At 38.1% G+C, this 23,581-nt stretch overlaps 1 protein-coding gene across 1 annotated transcript in view; it reads right to left on the reverse strand.

The window, feature by feature from the left end:
- CCDC171 (coiled-coil domain containing 171) overlaps positions 1–23,581 on the reverse strand; it is a 300,242-nt gene that overhangs the window by 52,776 nt on the left and 223,885 nt on the right. The window contains exon 24 of the mRNA XM_080668398.1: positions 20,548–20,679. Coding sequence (XP_080524524.1) covers positions 20,548–20,679 — 132 coding nt within the window. The remainder of the gene's footprint in view (positions 1–20,547; positions 20,680–23,581) is intronic.

The following is a 23,581-nucleotide window of genomic DNA, read 5'->3' on the forward strand; positions in this document are numbered from 1 at the left end:
GTGTTCTTAAACAAAAGGAACTGAGATGATCCTGAGAATTATTTTAAGAGTAAATGTCATTTGTTAAAAAAAAAAAAGCATAATTACATTCATTCCTATAATATAGAAGTGCCCTTACATTATAGTATATGTAATAAAGTAAGTAATACATGCAAGTACTGGTAACTTTTTCTCTCCCCTAAATAGTATAATATTTGGGGAATTGTTGGACCCCCATATTACAGATTAACCATATTTTATAGACTTTTTCTTCTAAAGCAATCTGAAGTGAATTTTGAGTCCAAGAATACTATTACACCTTTTTTTAAAGTCTTTTAAAATACTTCAAACATCCTAATATATAAAAAACCTGGGTTGTAACGTCCAATAACGACCGAGGCTCGACCAGCTGCAAGTCAGTCCTGCAGTCAGCACTGGGTTGCTGTGGCACACTGCCCCAGCACTGACTGCTGAGGGGGCTGCGAATCAGGGCCAGAAAGAGGCCTAAAGAGAGAAGCAGGGACTGATCTGTTGCCTCTGAGGCAGCTTTTGATCAGCACTTGCCTCTCTCTTTCTCTCCCAGTCTGGCCAGCAGCCGCGCCTCCATTTCTCTCCAGGCCTCCACCAGGTCTGCTGATCAGCCCCGCCTTTCTGATCAGGCCCCATTGATAGGCCCAGAGACGCTGACTGGCATAGGAACCGACCAATCAGAACCAAATCTGGGTGAAGTGTGAGGAGCCAATGGCTGCCTAGGAGGCAGAGCTTTTGACGCTGACTGGCATAGAAACTGACCAATCAGAACCAAATTGGCCGGCAGAGGAGGGCCGTTGGGGGCGAGATCAGGCCAGCAGGGGAGGGCAGTTAGGGGCGATCAGCAGGCAGGCAGAGTTAGTTAAGGGTGATCAGGCAGGCAGGCAGAGGGGTTAGGGGAAATCAGGCAGGCAGGCAGAGGCAGTTAGGGACAATCAGGCAGGCAGGCAGGTGAGCAGTTAGAAGCCAGCGGTCCCAGATTGTGAGAGGGCTGTCCGACTGCCTGTGGGATCGGGCCTAAACCAGCAGTCGGACATCCCCCAAGGGGTCCTCAATTAGAGAGGGTGCAGGTTGGGCTGAGGGAACCCTCCCCTCTGTGTACAAATTTCATGCACCAGGCCACTAGTAGCAAAATAAAATCAAACATTTCTGAAATATTCAAGTATAATGTCATATAATTTACAAGAAAAAAATGTTCTAGCCACAGTCACAACTTAGTACAATGGTAAATAGTCCAAGAATTTCCAAATTATATTTAATCTAAAGAGTCTAATTTGTGTAAGCTTCGAGAAACTTGATATTTAAGCAATTCATATGAAGTAATAATTTGGTAACAAAGGTAAGTACCCACAAACACGGTGTATAAGAAATAGAAGTAGGTTAGTATTTGTAGGTAAGAGCAAAAAATGTCACACCTTTTTGCCAAAAAAAATCCTATTATCCCTCAAAAATTAAGCTCAGACCCACTTCTTTAAGAAGCCGCTTTTGAACCCAAAGGCAGTATTACCTTCTACATGGGTTCTCAGTGAATCCCTGATGCTTACTTCTATTATTGCATGTATTTTTAGCAGAAATGCATTTGGTTACATGTTTATCTTTACTAGACTAAGAAGATCCTGAAGCCAGATGTTGTGCTTTATCATTTCTGTATCTTCAGAGATGATAGCGGCCCACAGTGAGCACTTGTTTGAATGAATGAATAAATGAGATGAAAAACCACAGGTTGAACCCATAGGCTGGTATAAAATACATTATAGGGCTCTAACTGGTTTGGCTCAGTGGATAGAGCATCGGCCTGTGGACTGTAAGGGTCCCAGGTTTGAGTTCTGTCAAGGGCACATGCCTAGGTTGCGGGCTTGATCCCCAGTAGGGGGCCTCCAGGAGGCAGCCCATCAGTGATTTTCTCTCATCATTGATGTTTCTGTCTCTCTGGCCCTCTCCTTTCCTCTCTGAAATCAATAAAAATATTTTTTAAAAATAATAATTTTAAAAAATAAAATATCTTATAGGAAAAAAATGAAGACATTTTGGAAAATATACTCTTAATACTCTAACGAATAAAGTATTAATCATACTTTGTTTAAGGTGAAAGAAGATACAAAAGCATATCTGCGGGCATAAAAGAAAGGACAGAGTACAAAAAAGTGGATTCCATCACCCAACACTAAGCATGCTATGACCTCATGTTTGAAAGCATGTCACATGTCCTAGTTTGCCTTATTTTGAGTAATTTCAAGGTAAGCTTACAACTAACACTAATACAAAATATTTTCCTAGGTTTAAATAGTATATAAAAATCAGAAACTATAAAATCATATCTATTCCTTCCTATGCTAAGTCTCTCTTCCTCTCTTACAAATTCATTCATCTTCTCCACTGAGATAATGGACCAGGAATCACCATTCCTACTTCATTTTTTATTCTCACTCTGCCACTTACTAAGCTTTATGTTGTTGGACAATGCCATGCCTCCATTTCTGACCCTTTACTAAGCTTTATGTTGTTGGACAATGCCATGCCTCCATCTCTGCCACTTACTAAGCTTTATGTTGTTGGACAATGCCATGCCTTTCTCTCTGAGCCTCCATCTCCTTCCCCCATGAAATGGGAAGAAGAGTCATTTTTTTGCCTGTTTCCAAAACTATTGTAAGGCTCAGATCATTAAAAATCTAATGCAAAGCCATTCTCTTAACTCTAATATGAGAAAGCCTTCTAAAAATGGAATCTAATAAATTTAATTGGCCTTAGCCAGTTTGGCTCAGTGAATAGAGTGTCGGCCTATGAACCAGGGGGTCCTGGGTTCGATTCCAGTCAAGTACCTCGGTTGCAGGTTCCTCCCTGGCCCGAGCCCTGGTCAAGGCACGTGCAGGAGGCAACCAATCAATGTGTTTCTCTCACATCTATGTTTCTCTCTGTCTTTCCCTCTCTCTTCCACTCTCCCTAAAAATCAGTGGAAAAATATCCTCAGGTGAGGATTAACTCAAAAATAAATAAATAATAAATTTCATTGGATTATTATTAATGTTCTGTATTTGTGATTTAGTAATTAGTCTATTTAATTCTGAATCCCCACCCTCACCACTCACACAACACATGGTTGAATGTAAGATGCAAATGGCAGAAGTATATCACTGGTCATGTTTATTAAATTATGACAACCATGGTTTAATCCTATCAATTATACAGAAATTTTAATTGACATTTTGGCTAGAAAATATCCAACTTCCCTGAATCTATCAATTTATCTTTAAAGTAATATATACCCTGTTTTCTTATATTTTAACAAATATATTTTATACTAAATATATATTATATTTTTAACAAAAGTTCAAACACCCTATTAGGTTAGGAAATTTGCTTGGAAACTTTTTATCTGTACACACATAAATTTTTATGGATTTAGATCAATTTTAGAAAAAAGTTTATAGTTCTAGAAATATTTCCAAACAACTATTTCCATAATGCTTTCTCCATAAAACTCCTTCAAAGGAGTGAGATTTTTTTTTCTGCAAATGTCACTTTACCTTGATGTGGCAGAGTGTGTTTTATTTGGGGAGAGCTTTTTAAATATTTTCTAGATAGGATGCTTTTGGTAGCCACTTGCCATCAAAGAAAAGGTCAACGGATTTGGAACCTTTCTCTTTTTGATAAAGGTAATCCCATAACTGACACTCAAGTTCAAGAGTACTTTGTAGCACTTTTCCACAAGAAAAACAGCAAACATTATATTGCAGATTTTAAAACTACTTCCTATGTTATTGTAAACTACTGTGCTGTAAAGATTACACTATGTATGAATTTAATCCATCAATAATTGTAACCACATGGGATACATAACTGTTCATGTTGAAATATACAGAAAGTGAAGATGCCTCTCTCAACCTCTCTGCATTGTGAAATCCTTCCACCTTCCCTTAACATAGCTCAGAAACATGAATGTCTAAAAATGGACCAAGTGAAGACACCAGTGCCAACCCATACCACAGGACAAAAACTCTATTTCTTACTTTATTCAAAAATGGGGCAGCTGTTGTCTTGCATACATATATTCAGTCTCCAGAGTGAGTTAAAATGGGAGAAGAGGAAGGGGAGAGAAATTTCATATATAGATTTTATTTTATACTGGAGGACCGATGCATGAAGATTCATGCAAGAATGGGCCTTCCTTACCCTGGCTGCCGGCACCGCCTTCACTCTGGCCAGAGCCGCCTTTCTGCCTTCCCACGCTGCCCAGAGGCCCGGAGAAGCTAGGGCAGTGTGGAACACCCCTGGCTGCTCGGTGCCTGCATATGCAAATAAACCTTCCATCTTTGTTGGGTTAATTTGCATGCTCACTCCTGATTGGCTGGTGGGCATCGCAAAGGTACGGTTGATTTGCATCTTACTCTTTTATTAGTGTAGATTATATTCAGTTCTTTTAATAGTCTTTATTTTTAGAGCAGTTTTAGGTTCACAGAAAAATTGAGCAGTTTGTACCCCTTGCCCCTACACACCCAGAGCTTCCTCCACTGTCAACATCTTCACCAGAGTGGTGCATCTGTTACAATTGATGAGCCTGTACTGACACATCACCCAAAACTCACAGATTATATTAGGGTTGACTCTTCATGTTGTACATTCTATGGGTTTTGACAAATATATAATGACATGTATCCACCACTAAAGTATCATACAAAATAGTTTCACTGCCTTAAAAATCCTCCATACTCCACCTACTCATCCCTCTCTCCCCCAACCCCTGGCAATCACCCATCGTATTACTGTCTCCACAGTTTTTATATTAAACTTTCTAATCTTTTTCTCCAAAATCTTTTAAAATTTTATTTTTTCTATGTTTTATATTATAGAGTTTGTTTAATAATCACATGTAAGTTTAAAGGAATAAATATACATACATTGGGGTTGCTGGCTCAAAAGTAAGAGTAAGCTATTAACAGGTTTGGAGAGCTCTCCTCTGCATAGCTTGGTGACTAACTGGAGGAGGACGCCAGCTGAGCTAGTCAGCTCTTCCCCTCCTGGTGCCGAGGGAGGAGGCTGCAGCTGGGTTTGTCCCCAGAGACCAAAACAGTGAGTAAGAACCTAGAATCAGAAGAACAGGGCAGGGCCTCGGGAGCCTCCACATCCAGAAGGCAATCCACCACCCACCTGTCTGCAGGTAGTGTGTGTGTCCCACCGCTTTACCTCACACGCAGGTGTAAGTCCCAATCATCAGAAACCACATCTACATAAGCACAGGCACATCACCCCACTCTAGGAAGCCAAAATCTGTACTGCTGCATGACAGATCACCAAAAATGGAATGGCTTAAAACAACACAAATTTTGTAGTTTCCACGGGTCTCGCATGGGTTAGCTGGGTCTTCTGCTCAGGGTCTCGCCTGGCAGGAATCAAGGTGTCAGCTGGAGCTATGAGCTCAGCTGAGACTCGGTTCTCTTCCAAGTTGTCGGTAGAATTTAGTTCCTTAAGAATTTAGTTCATTTTCTTGCTGTCAGACAGGGTCACTCTCACCTCCTAAAGACCACCGCAGGTCCTTGCCAAGGGGACTCCTCCCTTCTCAACATGGCCGTTTGCTTTTTAACAGGCCAGTAGAAGAGCATCTCTCCAACACCTCACCCTCTTTTAGAAGGCTCGTCGGATTAGGTCCTGCCCATCCAGGATAATCTCGTATTTACTGGTCTTGCCCACCCTCAAGAGCACAGTACACCGAGGGAAGGGTCTTGTGAGCCATTGCAGAATTCTGATTGCCACAACCTAAACCACACGCCTTAACAAAGATTAACTCACGAAACCGATCACAGATTTAAAAGTAAAACATAAAACCAGAAAAGTTTTAGAAGACAATGTGGAGAAAATCTTTGGCATCTAGGGCTTGATGAGGAGTTCTAGGAAATTATAGAAAAGCATAATCCATAAAATAAAACAAAATCAATAAATTGAACTTCATCAAAATTTAAAACTTTTACTCTATAAAAGATCCTGTTACACAAAGATTAAAAGACGAGCTACAGAGAGGGGAAATATTTGCAATATAGACAGCTGACGGGGAAAGTACTTCCAATACAAACACCGGTCTATATTTGCTCACTGGCTGCCACAGCAACACCCAGTATTCTGGGGCCATAGTACAGCCTGGAGCCTCAAAGGATTCAACGCAACCTGAGGGGCACATGCGCTCAGCTCAACATTCCACTCACAGTCCATTTCACATCTGCCTGAAGAATGCCGAGGCGGGAGGTGAAGCCCACACTCGACCACCAGGAATCACTGAATGAGTTGTAAAGTATGGGAGTCAACAAGACCTAGTCTTGATCACCTTTGCCCAAAGGTATTCTCACTTCTTCTATCGTTCCCATGCTCTGAGGCTTGCCTAGACCCCAGTTCTAATAACAGTTAACTAAGTGCCAGACACCACATTAGGAGCTTTGCATGATCTTCTAATTCTAGCAATAACCCTGTAAGACTCATATTATCTCTACAGAATCAGAAACTGAGGCCCACTGATACTACTAAGTACCTTAGCCAAGATCACCTAGCTAATAAAGAATGAACTGGGATTCAAATCCATGTCTGCCCAGTTCCAAAGCTCATTCTCATTCTATGTGTTGCAAGTTTATTTATTTTGTTTGTTTGTTTGTGGGCTGTCTGTCATACAAAATCTCTCAGTGAGGTCAGCAGAATTAATCTGGACTTTCCAAGTTTCATAAAATTGCACAGGTAGTCTATCACAACATTCATATGTGTCTATTTTAATCTATGCTCTCTCTCTATTGACTGAAAAAGGTAATTTTGCCGTGAAACCAGGATTTTCAAAGATTTCAAACTCAATTATTATACACAGACTCTGAGCTACCAATTTTCATTTATATAATATAAACAAATATTTACTTCCAGTAAAAGAACTTCAGATGATTTTTTCTTAGGGGTTTTATTCATTCTGTAGAATGGGTTCAATAAATATTTGTAACAAATTAATCTTTATTCTATCCAAATATGTTACATATTCTACATTTATACCAAAATGTCTTGATTCTAAAAAATGTAACTTGAAAGGCCGTGAGGTTATTTAAATGAGAAAAAATTAAGCTTAAAAATTATAGCAAATCTATATTATCCATGCAATAGATTTTGAAAAAAGAGAAAACTTGGATAAGAACTTCTAGTGTATTTAATTAACTTATACTGTGAAATGACAATGTTTTATGCATCTCTCAACAGCCTGACTTAGGATCTGATATCATCAGTGAAAGACTGTAGAAGCAAAATACCACGACAGCGATATTCCAAATCCTACCACACAGGGTTAGTTCATCTGACATATACATTCTGAATGAAATCTGTATACTGTATACCAGCATATGTACAGAAGGAATGAGATCCCAAGAAGTTATATTTCATTTCCACTTTACCTACTAAGATTGGGGAAGACTTTTATTTTCACATATCTGGAAAATTTTCTGGCAGAAAACTGACGTTTCCTTTATGTAAAAACTGGAATTTTGGTGAACCAGGCTCTGCCCCCCCAATACAAGATGTTTTCCCATTCCTGAACAGCCCATTTGTTACCCCAGTTGTCCTGGGGGGTTGTGTGTAGTACTAGAGTTGCTGTTTTCCTTAGAGACTGGCGTGGCCCACTACTGTCCACTAAAGATTGTGAACCCCTATTTACTTAGTAAAGGGCATGGTTTAAACATATGTAACTAGCCAGGCTGGTGTGGCTCAGTGGTTGAGCATCGACCCATGAACCAGGAGGTCACAGTTTGGTTCCCCCTCAGGTTACATGGCTGGGGTTGTGGGCTCAAGCCCCATTGTGGGGCATGCAGGAGGCAGCCAATCAATGAGTCTCTCTCATCATTGATGTTTCTAGCTCTCTCCCTATCCTTTCCTCTCTAGCAAAAAAAAAAAAAATATATATATATATATACACACACACACACATATATATATATATATATATTTAAGATGTGTAACTAGATATTTAATGCAATGTGCACACAGATACTGAAATGCTTTTTGGTGTTGATAGTGACAATGATAAGGAAAGTAAACTGTTAGGTTATTAAAAGAAAAAATTTAGTTGCAAATGCACAACCTCCTTGGTCAAGCACAACTGAAGACAACATAGATGTGATGTACATAGTTCAGGTATGTTTTTTGTTGGTGTTATTTTATGTAAGAAAAAAAGAATCAAAGTTCAATTTTGCCTTTTTGCCATTTGAAATGGCCCTGGACTTGACTTATCCCATCACTCACATGTTTTACTGGCACCACTTCAAAGGAAGTAAATGTAGTAGCTTTTCAGATATGAGAAGGAGCCTCATGGGAAACCATACTCGGTAGAGTTGCAGAATACTTTTGTGGCAGATATTTTTAAATGGTGTTTTCTTTATATCATGTTTAGACTCTAAACTTTTTTCTGGCCTCCACTCAACCATGGCATATACAACTTAAATGCACCAAAAACAAGACCAATTCTTTTTCTAATATGTTATTTCCAATCAGAATTGAATCAAGGCCAATCCTGAGGCTAAATGCAGCTTCTAGATTGATGATGAGTACTGCTCTTATCTATAATAATAAAAGGGTAATATGCTAATTAGACCGGATATCCTTCTGGACAAAGCTGGGACCAGAGGGAAGCCAGCCTGGGTCCCCGATGCCTGTGGGCAGCCGGAGGGAAGCCAGCCCGGGTCCCGGGTGCCAGAGAGAAGCTGGTGCTGGCAGCCAGGGAAGGAAGGTCTACTCTTGCACGAATTTCGTGCATCAGGCCTCTAGTAACTAAAGAAAAGCTAATCCATAAAGAGAGAAAATAAGCCATGCATTTATTAAATGCTAATTTTTATTACCATGATTCCATTCTGATACTGATGTATCAGATGGGTTTGGGAATCTACATGTCTCAGTCAGAGTTATCTACTTCAATAATCTTTATAATCTCTACTGTAAAACAAAATTCACTTAAGTATATTAAACTACATCTCTGAAAAATATTGTTACTATAGTGTTTTAAGGACAAATTGGTTCTAAGATGCTCTGTGATATTCAACTAAATCAATAAATCTACTTATGAAGGAACAAATAAAAGTCCCATGAAATCCCACAGAGACCACAGTTTACTTTACTCACAATATCACAGAGCTCGGGAGCTGAAAAGTTCCTACCAATCATTTAGTTCAACCCCCATTTGCAAATGAGGAATCCCCACATTTGCAAACAGGGGTTGAACTAAATGAGCTACCTAGAGGCTGAGACTCAAGCCCAGATACTTCCCACCTCTATTTTCTGACAATAACACTTAGAGGAAAGGGAAGTGTTAGCTACATAACCTTCAAGGCCACTCAAATGCCACCTCCTCTCTGAAGCCTCTCCTGATTTTCTCAGCATGAACAAATGTATCTGTACCTCTCCTGCAGCAACCATGCTTTCCATGTCATATCATTCTTAAATTTCATGCCCCCTCTCAAAGATTTTTGAGACACCTTTGTATCCCAGAGCGTAGCACAATGTCTTGAATGGGGTGGGTGCTCGGTATGTCACTGAATGGTGTCAGCCACATCTAAATCTAAATGATCAAGAGAGCTGGTCATTTTATTTTTTTCAAACCAATTTCCTGGTTCACATTTAGTCTTTAAATGCTCTCAAATGACATTTTTATTTTCCCTCTAGAATATGTCTTTGAAGCAAAGGACATTGTGGTTCAAAGGCTCCTATGGATTACCAGGAATCAGGTGTATCAACTACCAGGCCTTTGGACCCCCAAGTGACCTTGTTCTCCTTGCCTAGGTCTCCTGTCTAGGTACCAGGAAAGCTGGCTTTTCCAGATCCTTTAGGAGGCTGCATTACCTTCTCTAATGGGAACAAATTAGAAGGACAGGTAAAAAAAAGATCAGCAGGTTAAGTGTCAAGGAATTTCATCCATTCTGCTTTCAGGATATAAAGTAGGAGGGGCCCCAAAACAATGTCTCAGGGGATTTCTACTCACATGGAACAAAATTGTGCCTTTAGCTTCCATTAATTAGACTTGAGCCAAATAAAGCCTATTAGAGTCATAGCTGATTTACATATAACACAAATGTTGAAGTCTCTTTGAGTTATCAGGCACAATTCCTTCAGAACCCAAAACAAAAAAAAGCAAGAAATACTAAACATTACATTTTAATTTTACTAAAAAGTACTACCCCATAAGATGAATGTGCTTTCCTATAAGAAAAACAAAGGCTGGCATTAAAGCCATAACATGTTACTGTGTGGAATCTGTTTTAGGAAGCTGATGCAAAACCTTATTTGAACTTGGGAACCAGAGGAGTTTTGGACTCAGGATTTTTTGGACTTGGGAAACAGGGGCATTTACCGTAAACTAAGTAACACTGGGGATCTGGGACAGCACTCTCTAATCAAATACATTCTACCTCAAAGCACTTAAATAATCGCACTGAGGGGAGGAAAGTGAGACTAGGAAGAGCCTGACATAGGTTCTTCTCAGGTTTTGCCCCCAAGACATCAGTTTTCTGAGCATTTTGTTGCTACCCATCGTTCAATGCTAACAAAAAATTTAACCTCTTACTTTGCATTAATTAAAAACGTGGTGATAACATGAGACACCCAGAACTTTCAAATAATAGTTTCACTTGATAAAGAATCGTAGCATTAGTCAACTTACTAGTATACACTCTGTCTCGGTGATAATAACCACAACTGCTATCTGTTGGGAGTTTTGTGAAAGACACCTGCACTAAGTCCCCCAAATACTTATTTTTCTACTCGGTCCTAAGACATAATTTAATAAATGCACACAGTTAAACTGCATGTTTTAATTTAAGCATGATTTCATCCTCGATTTTAGAACATGGAGTTTCTTCTTTTAGATTTTAAATTGTATGACAAAATCCTTCTACCAGATAATCATTCAACCATAGACCTAAGGTATGAGGACTTTTTAAGCTTTATTTGCAAATATAAAACTTGGGTGTCTTTGAAAAAGGTCTTAAAAGACTTCCTCAATGTCAACTTGCTAAACACCCAACCAAATGAACAGACCCAGGTGCTTTCTTCACTTCAGGGCTGTTTTCTAGGTTCTCCTGTGAAGCCGGAGGAAGTCCTACCAAGCCAGGTTCATTTTGACGAATATGCATTATAAAACAGAGTCCAAACAAAGCACTGTCCTGCAACACTGACGAAAATCTACCTGCCCAATGTGTGTTAAACAGCCCTCACTCAGAAAAGAAGTTAAAATGTCTTAGAATGTCTCAGAATATCTCAGGTTCAGTGAGATACTTCTTAAGTTAGTCTCTTCCCCCAAAATTTATATCTCTTTCTAGTCAGTACTAGGATATTTTTGGCCATTGAAAAAAAAGGGGGGGGTAGGGGAAGCTACTACTAATATTAATAGAAGGCTCTGAAACTGAAAGCATTTAAAGCTTCAAAATTACTCACTCTACCCTTCATAGGTTACTTCACATGCAGCACTTATGCAACCTTAAATAAAATATTTTTAAACTGTGATTCTGACAATGCCAAGTTGAAATGAGTGGGGAGAAGAAGATTTACTATCATTTTTAAAGGTTTAGGGTCATTTTTAGTTCTCTTTTTCAATCCAGTCCCACCCCACCTCTCTCTCTCTCTAGATATATATATAGATATATATAGATATATAGATATATAGATATATATATATGCACATACACATATACTAGTATACATATATATACACATTTTACATATATGCATATATTATATACATATTTTATGTTATATATATATACTCACACATGTGAGAGTAATAATGATGTTTAATAAAATTTTAAGGCATCTGTAGAATTATAAGAAATTACTCTTGCAGTTTTAGACTGAAAGATTTACTGCATTTCCCTTAATCCTTAAGTTGCATATTATCTGCTGTATTTTCCCCTAACTGCTGTCACTTAAATTGTCATGTGGAATAAGGGCAAATCAGGGTCAGTTTATATAAGCGGCATCAATCTGAAGAACTTCATTAGTCTTTATTTCAAGGCATTATGCAAAGAAAACTGACATTAAGAGAGCCTTAACTGACAGCAAATGAAATCAATCAGCAAATCACTAAGCCATAATAAACTCACTCAGTTTGTAGATAACCCTTCCTTTTCCAGGTCTTCACCTAGGCAGTCCATCAAACACTGTTTTTTGTCCAAGTAGCTGAAATGAATAGCAATTCTGTTGCAGCACTTGAAAGTTCAAGTGCTCACAGTCCTCAGTCTCTCAATAATAAGCATTAAAAGGTGTTATCAAATAGGGTTACACTTATACTTATATAGGCTTCCCCCTGCCCCCAACCACCATCGCCACCACTAAATAAAATAAAAAAGTGCAAAGCAAATAGGGAGAGGAAGAAAAGAAAAGATGGCCCTAACCGGTTTGGCTCAGTGGATAGAGCGTCGGCCTGCGGACTGAAGGGTCCCGGGTTCGATTCTGGTCAGGGGCATGTACCTTGGTTGCAGGCACATCCCCAGTGGGGGGTGTGCAGGAGGCGGCTGGTCGATGTTTCTCTCTCATCGATGTTTCTAGCTCTCTATCCCTCTCCCTTCCTCTCTGTAAAAATCAATAAAATATATTAAAAAAAAAAAAAAAAGATGAAAGAGGGTGTTGATACCAAAACTGCTCGAATGACTGACCTGCTTGGCCAAGGTCTCCCGAAAAGTCTTCCTGTTCATAGAAAATATTAAGAGAAGATACAGATTGAAGACCAGAGGCATAACTCACAATGACTATAACCGATCTTTAAATGCTACTATTTAATTGGATAATAATTATTATCCCAATTAGCACCACATCCTTAAAACCAGTTCTTCTGTATACACTAACATCTTGATTCACACTATATTTCGTTTCATTTCGCCTTGCTTACAGCTCTATTACCAGGAAATTCTGAAGAAACAATATATGCTTGTGCATAAGGAAATCTTCAGAGAATTCCAAAATTTTAACTGGCAAATAAAAATGTCTTTCTAACAATATTACATGAGAAAACATTCTTTTCTCTTCCTGGTGTCAACAGGAAAATAAATAAATAACACACTAATTCTTTTTTTGCTGCTGTTAATCCTCACCCCAGGATATTTTTTTCCATTGATTTTTTTTAGAGAGAGTGGAGGGGGAGAGAGAAAGAGAGATAGAAACATTGATCTGAGAGAGATACATTGATTGGTTGCCTCCTGTGCACATGCCCCCATTGGGGCTGGGAATTGAACCCAAGACTCTTCGGTTCCCGGGCTGATGTTTTAACCACTTAGACCACCAGTCAGGGCAACATACTAATTCTTATATTCATCCTCAAAGTAAGCCTCAAACCTGGGACATTTAGATGCCTCACTGGTACAATTTATATTTTTGGAACTGTAGACTACAGCTGTAAGCAGCTCTATGAGACAACGGATGGCATTTTCCCATCAAAATAAATTTATTCTCAGATAAACTATATGACTTTTCCAGCTAATTGTGTTTCTCTAACAAACACTCTTCTCTGGGGAAGTACTTTCCAACCATTGAAGAAGGTAGCATTTCAACATCCTGTTTGATTCTACAACCCAATTCTAATCACTTTACTTTTACTTTAAAAGATATTTTCATTTTAGAATTTATAGTACAATAATGAGGTAAATCTATATTTACTGACAAGAAAAACACCCATGATATGCTATTACATTTAAAAAAGGTTTACAAAACAGCGTGGCCCAGTTATTGTTTAAATATAGGTAGACATATTATATTTAAATGATATGTACATGTGTTTGCATTTATGACTAAAAAATAACTATAATAACTACAAGAGCATATAACAAAATGTTAAAACCAGCTATCTCTGAATGGCAGAATTTTAAATGATCTTAAATTTTCTTCTTTGATTTTAAGAGTCTAATTTCTCATTGTCATGATCATGTATAACTTTTACAATTTTTTGAAAGTTAATTTTCGATATTAGCAACATTTCTATGAAGTTGTAGTGGTATGCGTGTTTTAATCCTCACCCAAGGTTATGTTTAGAGAGGGAAAAGGAGAGGGAAAGAGAGAAAAACATCAACCAAACCGACAGCGAGGTATGTGCCCTGACCGGGAATCAAACTCCCCACTCGTTGATGTACAAGACGATCTCCAACCATCGGAGCCACCGGCCAGGGCTGAAGCTGTAGTGTTTAAAGGCAAATGCCATTACACAGCTGAGCACTTTATACTGCTGTTATATTATTACAGTTTATACCATAACAATGAACCAGCATAATAAAATTTTAATTTCAGTATATATTCTTTTTATTTAAAAAAAAAACAGCATTTGACATATTTAGCAAGATTTCCATTCAAAATGGCTGATTTTCCCGTTTTAAAAAATAATCAGGTATCTGAAAATTCACTTACACTGTTGAGATAACATGAAGGAGAAAATATCTAAACAACACCATCTTTCAAGTAAAATTGCCTAGCATCTCTGTAATTTCCAACTATGCCAGAAAAGGAGAAATTTCTTGTACAACAATTAGAAGACTGCTACACTAGCAGAGAACACATGTAAAAAATTACCAAGAGTGAGTCTTGATATTTTTATTCCCTGACAGTTTAGGAACAGATAATTATTTCTTTCTTTTACACATAAAAGATAAGAACAAGCCCTAACCGGTTTGGCTCAGTGGATAGAGCGTCGGCCTGCGGACTCAAGGGTCCCAGGTTCGATTCTGGTCAAGGGCATGTACCTTGGTTGTGGGCACATACCCAGTGGGGAGTGTGCAGGAGGCAGCTGATCGATGTTTCTCTCTCATCGATGTTTCTAACTCTCTATCCCTCTCCCTTCCTCTCTGTAAAAATCAATGAAATATATTTTTTTTAAAAAAGATAAGAAAAAAAATTCCCTTCAAGATGCTCTTTTTGGTTTAACTTTATAAATACAACAAAGTAGCTGGAAGTAATTTCTATGCCTGGAAAATAAGTATAAGTGTAAAAAACTATGGTATCCCTAAAGTCGTGGGTATAACACATAACAACAAAAAAAGCCATACCAAATAAGGACTATATAATGACATGGTGGGTTAGAGGTGATTAAGGGATTACTGTATTTATTATGGTGAAGACTCTGTTGTTTAGAATCTTCATAAATAAGTGGTTTCACAATGAAGCCTTTCTAATGAAGTGTTTATAAACACATATTTGTAAAGTGTACTGTTTCCAGAGGTAGAGTTATTCTGCTCTAAGCCTTTAACGCCTTTTATGAGATGGTTCGGGGAGCTTTTTCTTTCTAAATGAATGGGCCCAGAAGTAAAAAACTGATATCAAGTCTCTCGACTTTGGCGAAGCAGCTTCCTGCGCCAACCTGCCCAGTGTCTGAAATCAAGTATTCCTCCCCACACCTGTTGGGGCCTCCTGTGCGCACAGGCCGAGCTCTGCAGACGTGACAGTGAGCAGCACCAGGTTCCTGGCCTGCGGAGCTTTCACGGGAGGGAAAGCTAACAAGTAAATACTGAGTGTTTACAACGTACCTGTCACTATTCTAAGCACTTCAGATGTACTAACCTACTCACTCGCCAGTCACACTAACACGGAGTTAGAAACCTTCATTATCGCACCTTTACAGATGAAGAGGCCAAATAAGCAGTTTAAGTAACTTTCCCAGTTAACCTCTTTTGGATTCCTATTCTCTCCACTATTTCCACACAAATGAAATTGTACTCTACAGACAGACCCTGCCTTTATTCTTTCCCTCTCAGCCATGTTCACACTCTCCCTCCCTTCTTCCCACCCCCCCTCTCTCTCTCAGAAAAACACACACAAAACAGTAAGCCTAAGCAATGGTTTACAAAAGGCAGAAAGGCCTGATTAAAAGCATGAATGGACCAGTTACCCTACTCACTGGATATGTTACCTTTAGCAATTTACTTCATCTCTTTATGAAATGGATAAAAGCAGAGGCCCTATTATTCATAAGGTTGTTGCAGGTATTAAATGAGACAGTATATGTAAGGTGCTTAGCACAGTTAACTGGTACAGAATAAGCACCCTACAAATGTTAGCTATTGATATTGTTCCTGGCTTATTACTGAATGAGGATGGAGACACAAACATTTATTGCATGCTTGCTAATATTTTCCTGATGTTAAATTATTACATAACAGTTATTCAAAAACACAAAATTCAAAGTATAAGATAATGAGTAACAGGTTATTATCTTTATACAGTATGGCAAAATGTTTCTATCATGAAGTCCTCTGCATTCGCACTACACTGGACTTTTCAGCCACAGCTCCTTTTCCCCAGTACTCTGGTAGATGGATATGCTGTTACCTGGGAGATAAGAGCATGGACACAGTAGTTCTAAACTTTCCATAGAAGCTTAGGCAAAGTGTTTTAGTGGCAATATAGCCTCAATGGAACATCCAGTAACATGGAAAAGTAAGTAGGGAAGTAACATTGATCTTGATCAAAATTATTTCAAGCTTTTGAAGAAACAAGGGAGACAAAAAGAACCAAATGGAAAGATATAGAGAAAGATCCTAGAAAAGCATTCTTCAAAATAAAACACACCACATGCCCCTTCAAAGTAAAGGAAACCAGCTACTATTGCTTACTTTATGTTTACAGGGGTCCCAGAATGGCTGCACAAAGAACAGCCACCATGCATTGCCTGCTTTCCTTGTACTAGGCACTGTGCTCTCTATTTACATGCCTTGCCTCGTTCAATTGTACTATAAGTCTGAGAAACGGGTAGCATAACACTTTTTTGCAGAAATGGGTATCATTACACTTTTTTTACAGAGAAGGAAACTGAGGCTAAAAGCTAGCAGATCTCAGAGACTACTTGAACTGAATTTTCTCCTGAAGGAGAGCATCAGTCACATGTTCTTCTGAGTCCAGAGATGAAAAGGTAGTCCCCTCATCCTCTTCACCTCTCAATTGTGCTCACTGGCCTTCTGTCTGTACAGAATTATACCCATAACTAGAGGCCCAGTGCACAAAATTCGTGCACGGGGGCAGGGGGTGTCCCTCAGCCCAGCCTGCACCCTCTCCAATCTGGTACCCCTCGAGGGATGTCCGACTGCCCATTTAGTCAGACGGGCAGTCAGACATCCCTCTCATAATCCAGGACTGCTGGCTCCCAACTGCTCCTGCCTGCCAGCCTGATTGCCCCTAACCACTCCCCTGCCAGCCTGATTGATGTCTAACCGCTCCCCTGCCAGCCTGTTTGCCCCCAACTTCCCTCCTCTGCCAGCCTGGTCACCCCTAACTGCCCTCCCCTGCAGGCTTGCTTGCCCCCAACTGCCCTCCCTTGCAGGCCTGTCCCTCCCAACTGCCCTCCCCTGCTGGCCATCTTGTGGTGGCCATCTTGTGTCCACATGGGGGCAGGATCTTTGACCACATGGGGGCAGCCATCTTGTGTGTTGGAGTGATGGTCAATCTGCATATTACTCTTTTATTAGATAGGATAGAGGCCTGGTGCATGGGTGGGGGTCAGCTGGTTTGCCCTGAAGGGTGTCCCGGATCAGGGTGGGGGTTCCCTTGGGTCATGGGGTGGCCTGGGCGAGGGGCCTGTGGTGGTTTGCAGGCCGGCCACGCCTCCCGGCAACCCAAGCAGAGGTCCTGGTATCTGGGATTTATTTATCTTCCACAATTGAAACTTTGTAGCCTGGAGTGGAGCCAAGCCTTCTGCTTGCTCCATGGTGGCAGCCATTCTGTTGGGATTTATTTATCTTCTATAATTGAAACTTTGTAGCCTTAAGCGGAGCCCTGGGCCAGCCAGAGTGTGCGGAAAGCTTGGCTTCCTCCATCGCCAGGGAAACCCAAGCCTCCCTCCTGCTCTCTCCGTGGCTGCAGCCATCTTGGTAGGGTTAATTTGCATACTCACTCCTGATTGGCTGGTGGGCGTGGCTGGTGGGTGTAGTGGAGTGATGGTTAATTTGCATATTACTGTTTTATTAGATAGGATTATTAGATAGGATGAAGCTTTCCTGTTGGAAAAAGACAGACAGGGCTGTCTAGGAAAACTTCAGCACCCACCGCTCTGAATGATGGCTGTGCAGGTTGGTCAAATGGTCCATACACTACCACAACCTGCAGAGTGATGCCCTCTTCATCATAACCGAAGGGCATGCACTCACTGAATACTCCACTCCACCAGCACTGAGTACAAAACTAAACAAACACTGAATTCCTGAATATGCAGCCGCACTTGGCAGAAATATACATATTTACATACTGTAAGAAGGTAAAAAGTAGAGTTCCATAATATTAGCCTGTCAAATGAAAACAAAATCTTTTATCTGTGAATTTGCCTACAGTACAGCATAAACTATGACCTACATCATACAAAGATGCAGAATGAACATTTTTGTAAATGTAAGAAAAACTCCACTATAGATTTAAAAGATGTCACTCTTACCATCTATCAGAGCCTTAACTGATAAAAATCTGACCATTTAGTGTTACATTTTTATCAGTTAAGGCTCTGCAGTCAAACACACCTAGACTTACATCCAGGCTCTGGGCCTTGCTGTTTACTTGCTGTCGGTTTTAGGAGAGCTATCTAAACTCTAAAATGGAGATAATGCCATCTACTTGACAGGTTCATTGTGAGAATTACATGAAATCATGTATTTAAAGAGCTAAGCATGATACCTGGTACATAGTATGTGCTCACTGAAATGGTACTATTATTACAATTAAGGTCGTCAGTTAATCTAGTGCCTTTCTTCGCAAAGTATTCAAAACATATCACCAACTACGTGTGTGAGGGCATGTGTGGGTGTGGGTCTGTGTGTATGTGTGAAATACTATTATGGCCCAAATCATCTGCTCTCCTCTGTGTGGAATACTAAACCAAAATATATTATTACTAAACTGCAATGTATATTACAGCATGGCAATGCAAAAATCACCCGAGTGTTTAGGTATATATAACGTGCCTAACTATTTTTATTAGAACTTGGAAAAAATCATAGTTTAACATATGGGTCTATACATTTCCTTCTTGCTATTCACAAATGTCAAAACCACAGAGAGTTCATGGTTTGCCCAAAAATAGCATCCCAAGGAATCAGTCTCTTTCCAAATCACCCAAATCCAGAGTTTGGGGGAAGTCTTTATTTTTGAATTATGAAAAGTATTAAACCTTATGAGTGTCTGAATCAAGACAGCCAAGTAAAGGATTATTTTATAACCACTAGAAAAATCTCAAATCATACTGTACTCAGGGTTACAATGAATTCATAAACAATGATAGTCAAAATTAAAATGTACATCTTAACTTGTATTAAATAATGGTACAGTATTGTAGCCCATATCTGGAAATAAAAATATTTTATGCTTAGTTTTACAATTATATATATTTAAAAATACTGATTGACAATCTAATGAAAGAAACGACTAGTGCTTATTTTTTCTTTGTAAAGCACTAATTTGAGTATTAGTAACAAATTAAATCAGGGTATGGAACATGTAGAAAAAATTAACATAGCATCACTTGGACTGACACTAATTTTGTACAAAATTAAAATTTCACAGGGCCATAAACTGAAGAATGAAAGTTTATTTCAAACCTCAAAATGTGAAACAGACTGAGTTTTAAGATATTTGTCTTTTAAATACAATAAAAACCTAGAATGCTTTTAAACAAGGACAACCTCTTTTGATACATCAGGCTCCCTCTGGTTTAGATAATGTTCATATATTTTTCTAGTAAAGGCAATAGATATTTTAAGGAAAATAAAGCAAATATTAAATTTTGTTTTGTCTCATTAAAAAAACTTTAAACCTAAGTAATAAAATGACACAAGAGTAACCTATAATGGAAAGATACATGCAACATCTGAAAAGAATTATGTTTTTGAAAATAATTTTCTTTATTAAGTTTTTTCTTAAAATTATATGAGGTTTTATGATTTGGTGCTTTGAGTTTCATAAATGAAATAACCCAGTTTGCACATATAATGTTCATTAAAACTAAACATTAAAGGGCAAAATACTCTATATTGCCAAGCACAGTTCTAGACTTGTGAAATTAAATAAATCCCCATGTAAGAAATGTTGGATATACTTTGGAATTAACATTGAAAATTTTCAAATATCTCTCCTGATAATTTTATCTAAAGTGATTTGCTTTAAACAGCAAGAGCTACAAATTGAGATTAGCTTAAAAAGATAACAGCCTAGCATCTTATTGTCCTCTGCTGATAAAAAAAAAAAGAAAGTAATTTTTTAAACTTACTTAGCTATAAAAGACATATTTTCCTTGGTGAAAAAAAAACATATATATATATATATATATATATATATATGTATGTATATATATACACATATACACACACACACACACACATATACATATATATATTTGGGATTATTTAACAGGCTGGATCAAGGCTTTAAAGAAAAAAATTATTTGTGAAATATAGTGTTACATGATGGAAGAAAAATTATTTGCATCTCCATTATGTTATTCACAGTACTTTGAGGTTTTCATTCTCTCCAGTTACTACATTTTATTTTTCTACACGTCTCATTAGCAAACAATGTTATTTAGACTCTAACCTGGCATGCTACAACCTCCGGCCCGCCCTTGAGCCCCTCCATTGCAAAGGTCTCCAGGTGCAGTTTGGGTAGCTGCAGGGTGAAGTCATTCCTACTTGCTGCAGTCCGTGACAGCGAGATCTGATCTCTGACCTAAAGGGAAAAAAACAGCATCAATGGTAATTCCCCTTCAGACACATTAACTGGGATGAACTGGGTCCCCTTGAGCCCACTGAGTGGACTTGCATTGATCGCTGGACCTGAAATCCATGAATAAATTTAGGACTAATTGATTTTTCGTTGCAAATAAATCTCTAATTCAGAGTGCTGGGGGAGAATGTTAAGAAGAAAAAGCATCCTCCTGCTTGAAATGAGGGAGGGAAGAAGAGTCACTGGAGCTCTTCTGATCAAGAGGTTTTGAATTATTTTTCACTGTTCCTCCCTGAAAAGAAAAAGGAAAGGGGGGGGGGGGAGAATCCACAAAATCAAAAACAAACAGTAATCTCCTAATTATTATCACTTTCTTAATAACATGTTTAATTTAACTGGTATTAACTGATATATATTGGACAAGATAATTATTAGGTAATAGTCTTTGGAAAAAAACTTCAATAATATGTACCCTGGAATAAAAACAAATGCACTCAACAAACAAGGATACTTAAAAATATACCAGTAAGAGGTTTTGTTTGCCCTTTTTACTCTTATAAACTTGAGTGTTATCAATTAAATACATATAAACCAACTTGACCATGTAACTTCTAAGTAAGGTAATGGATAGAATCAGTAGAATTTGTACTGTATTTTAAGTGTTCAGAAAGGTAACAATACAAACATTTCACAGATACAGGAGAAATACAAATTCTCTGGTCAGTATAGGAATCACATGCAGTTGATATTACACTGCCACCTTCTGGACAAATGAGAAAATACTCCCAATATAATACAAATACTAGGGAAGAGAAAACATTCAGAAACAGGTAATTTTCACTTTTAATTTTCAAACTTAGTAAAAGCCTTAAGAATTCCACAGTTTAGTGTACTTTTAAGATCAGTAAGCTCTCATTTTTAGTCTTATAGATTAATGACAGTTTTCATATGTAGGCAAATTTTCTAACTTTCCTTATGCCTGAATTAGTTTTAAAATTTTATCTCTATGCTACCATATACTTGATAAATGTTATACAACTAGCTTAGAGTCACAGAATACAGAGTTTTTATGACCTTTTTAGTGAAGGCAAAAATGGGGAGAATTATACAAATAATTGATTGCTCAGATGCTAGTAAATGTATTTAATCTCTACTTTTACTTGAGCAACTTCAAATGCAACTTGGCAATACAGAGTGGGGCAAAAGTAGGTTTACAGTTGTGAGCACATGAAACACAGTTTATTCTATTATTATTATTTATTAACTATTGTATTATTTTTCCAAACTAATAACTGTAAACCTACTTTTGCCCCACACTGTATATGATAGAAAACCTGTCCTTCATTTTTCCATTCTACATGAGCAGCTTATAAACTGTTGAATCATTTCTTATTTTATAAATGAACTATCATACTATGTAGAATTTCCTTAAACCAGCAAATACATAAACATATGATGACATCTTTAATTGTTCATGCTAATCGATGGGTATAAAAACCCATATACTGCCAAGTTGATCTGAAGAACTTCTGTCAAAGTGTATGCTGTGAAGTATACACTATAAGGCGACTTTTATAACAGTGTGAGGACTATATGCACACTACAGTCCCAATTCAGAATATATTTTTATCTGTAACAAACATTCTCCAGTCTTCAGTCAGAATGAGAATGTTATTGCACTTATTTAATGTAACAGAATATATCATATTTTTAAAATATATTTGCCTTAGGTTTATATTTTCTATGTATGGATACCTTCCCGTGCTTTTCTTTTTGTCACCAAGGTGCACTCGGATAAAAGAAAACATTCATGTGGATTAGGGTACTGAGAATTTATCAACATCAAACCACTGGTGTTCTGCCTTCTACCCTTCTGAACCATAGTCAATAGATCTAAATATTTTACTGCACCCAGGCCAATTCATTGTTTGATGTTTAAAAACTCACCCAGAATCAAAGAAAATTTATTAAATTTGAGCCCCCAAATGAGATACTATTAGCTTTGAAAGTCAAGTTTAACTGTGATATTGATGATTCTCTTTTTTCTGCGACAAAATTCACTAGGGAAATCCTGATGTCAAAGTACAAAAGCAGATTGCTAATACGGGCAAAGGAGGGTGGGGGACTCTGAGCAGTGTAGGTATAATCCACAGCACAGTTCCAGCACTGGGGGTCCTTAACCCCATTAATACCAGGCACACGCTCCATCTGTGAAGCTGGACATACAGCAACAGTAAGCCACACTTTGTATTCTCTAAACAACTTCCTCAGCAACATTAAGCTGGGCATTTGCCATTTAAAACTGTGATTTACTATCAAATTAACATTTCCACTAAATATTATTTAATTTGGCAAATTAAATAATCCTGTTTTTAGGGGGGGAATGCAGCTGTTTTGCTAAATCTAATGATGAGCATCATCATTACTTTGAGTAATATGCATGTGTTAATATATTATGAATTATAAATTATCTGTTCAGTGTTGACAGTGCCATCAAGAGACAATGACCCTAAGACATATGTAAAACTTTATACAATAAAAAAAAGAGACAGTGACCCATGATATATGATAGATGTACTATCACAAATATTTCTTCTAAAAGATAAGAATTTTTCCACTTTTAAGTTTAAGTAAAACTTTGAGAGCAGGCATCTAAATTTCTCCAAATATTCCTAGAAAAATGTTGTGTGTTTTTTAAGTCTTGAAAAGGGATTGGCTAGGAATTCCTTTATTTTAATGGGTAAAGGAAGTGAAAGCACCATGTTGAGAGAATACAAAACAGTGACACTAGGACAAATAAAAAGTATAACTGCAGCAAAGGAGCAAGGAGGAAAGGGGACAAGAAACAGGAAAAAGTGAAAAGGAGAGACTGTTGAGAAAGAATCAGAAGGCAATTTGAATTTCA

Source organism: Plecotus auritus (assembly GCF_963455305.1).
Source record: "Plecotus auritus genome assembly, chromosome: 5".
Classification (NCBI taxonomy): Eukaryota; Metazoa; Chordata; class Mammalia; order Chiroptera; family Vespertilionidae; genus Plecotus; species Plecotus auritus.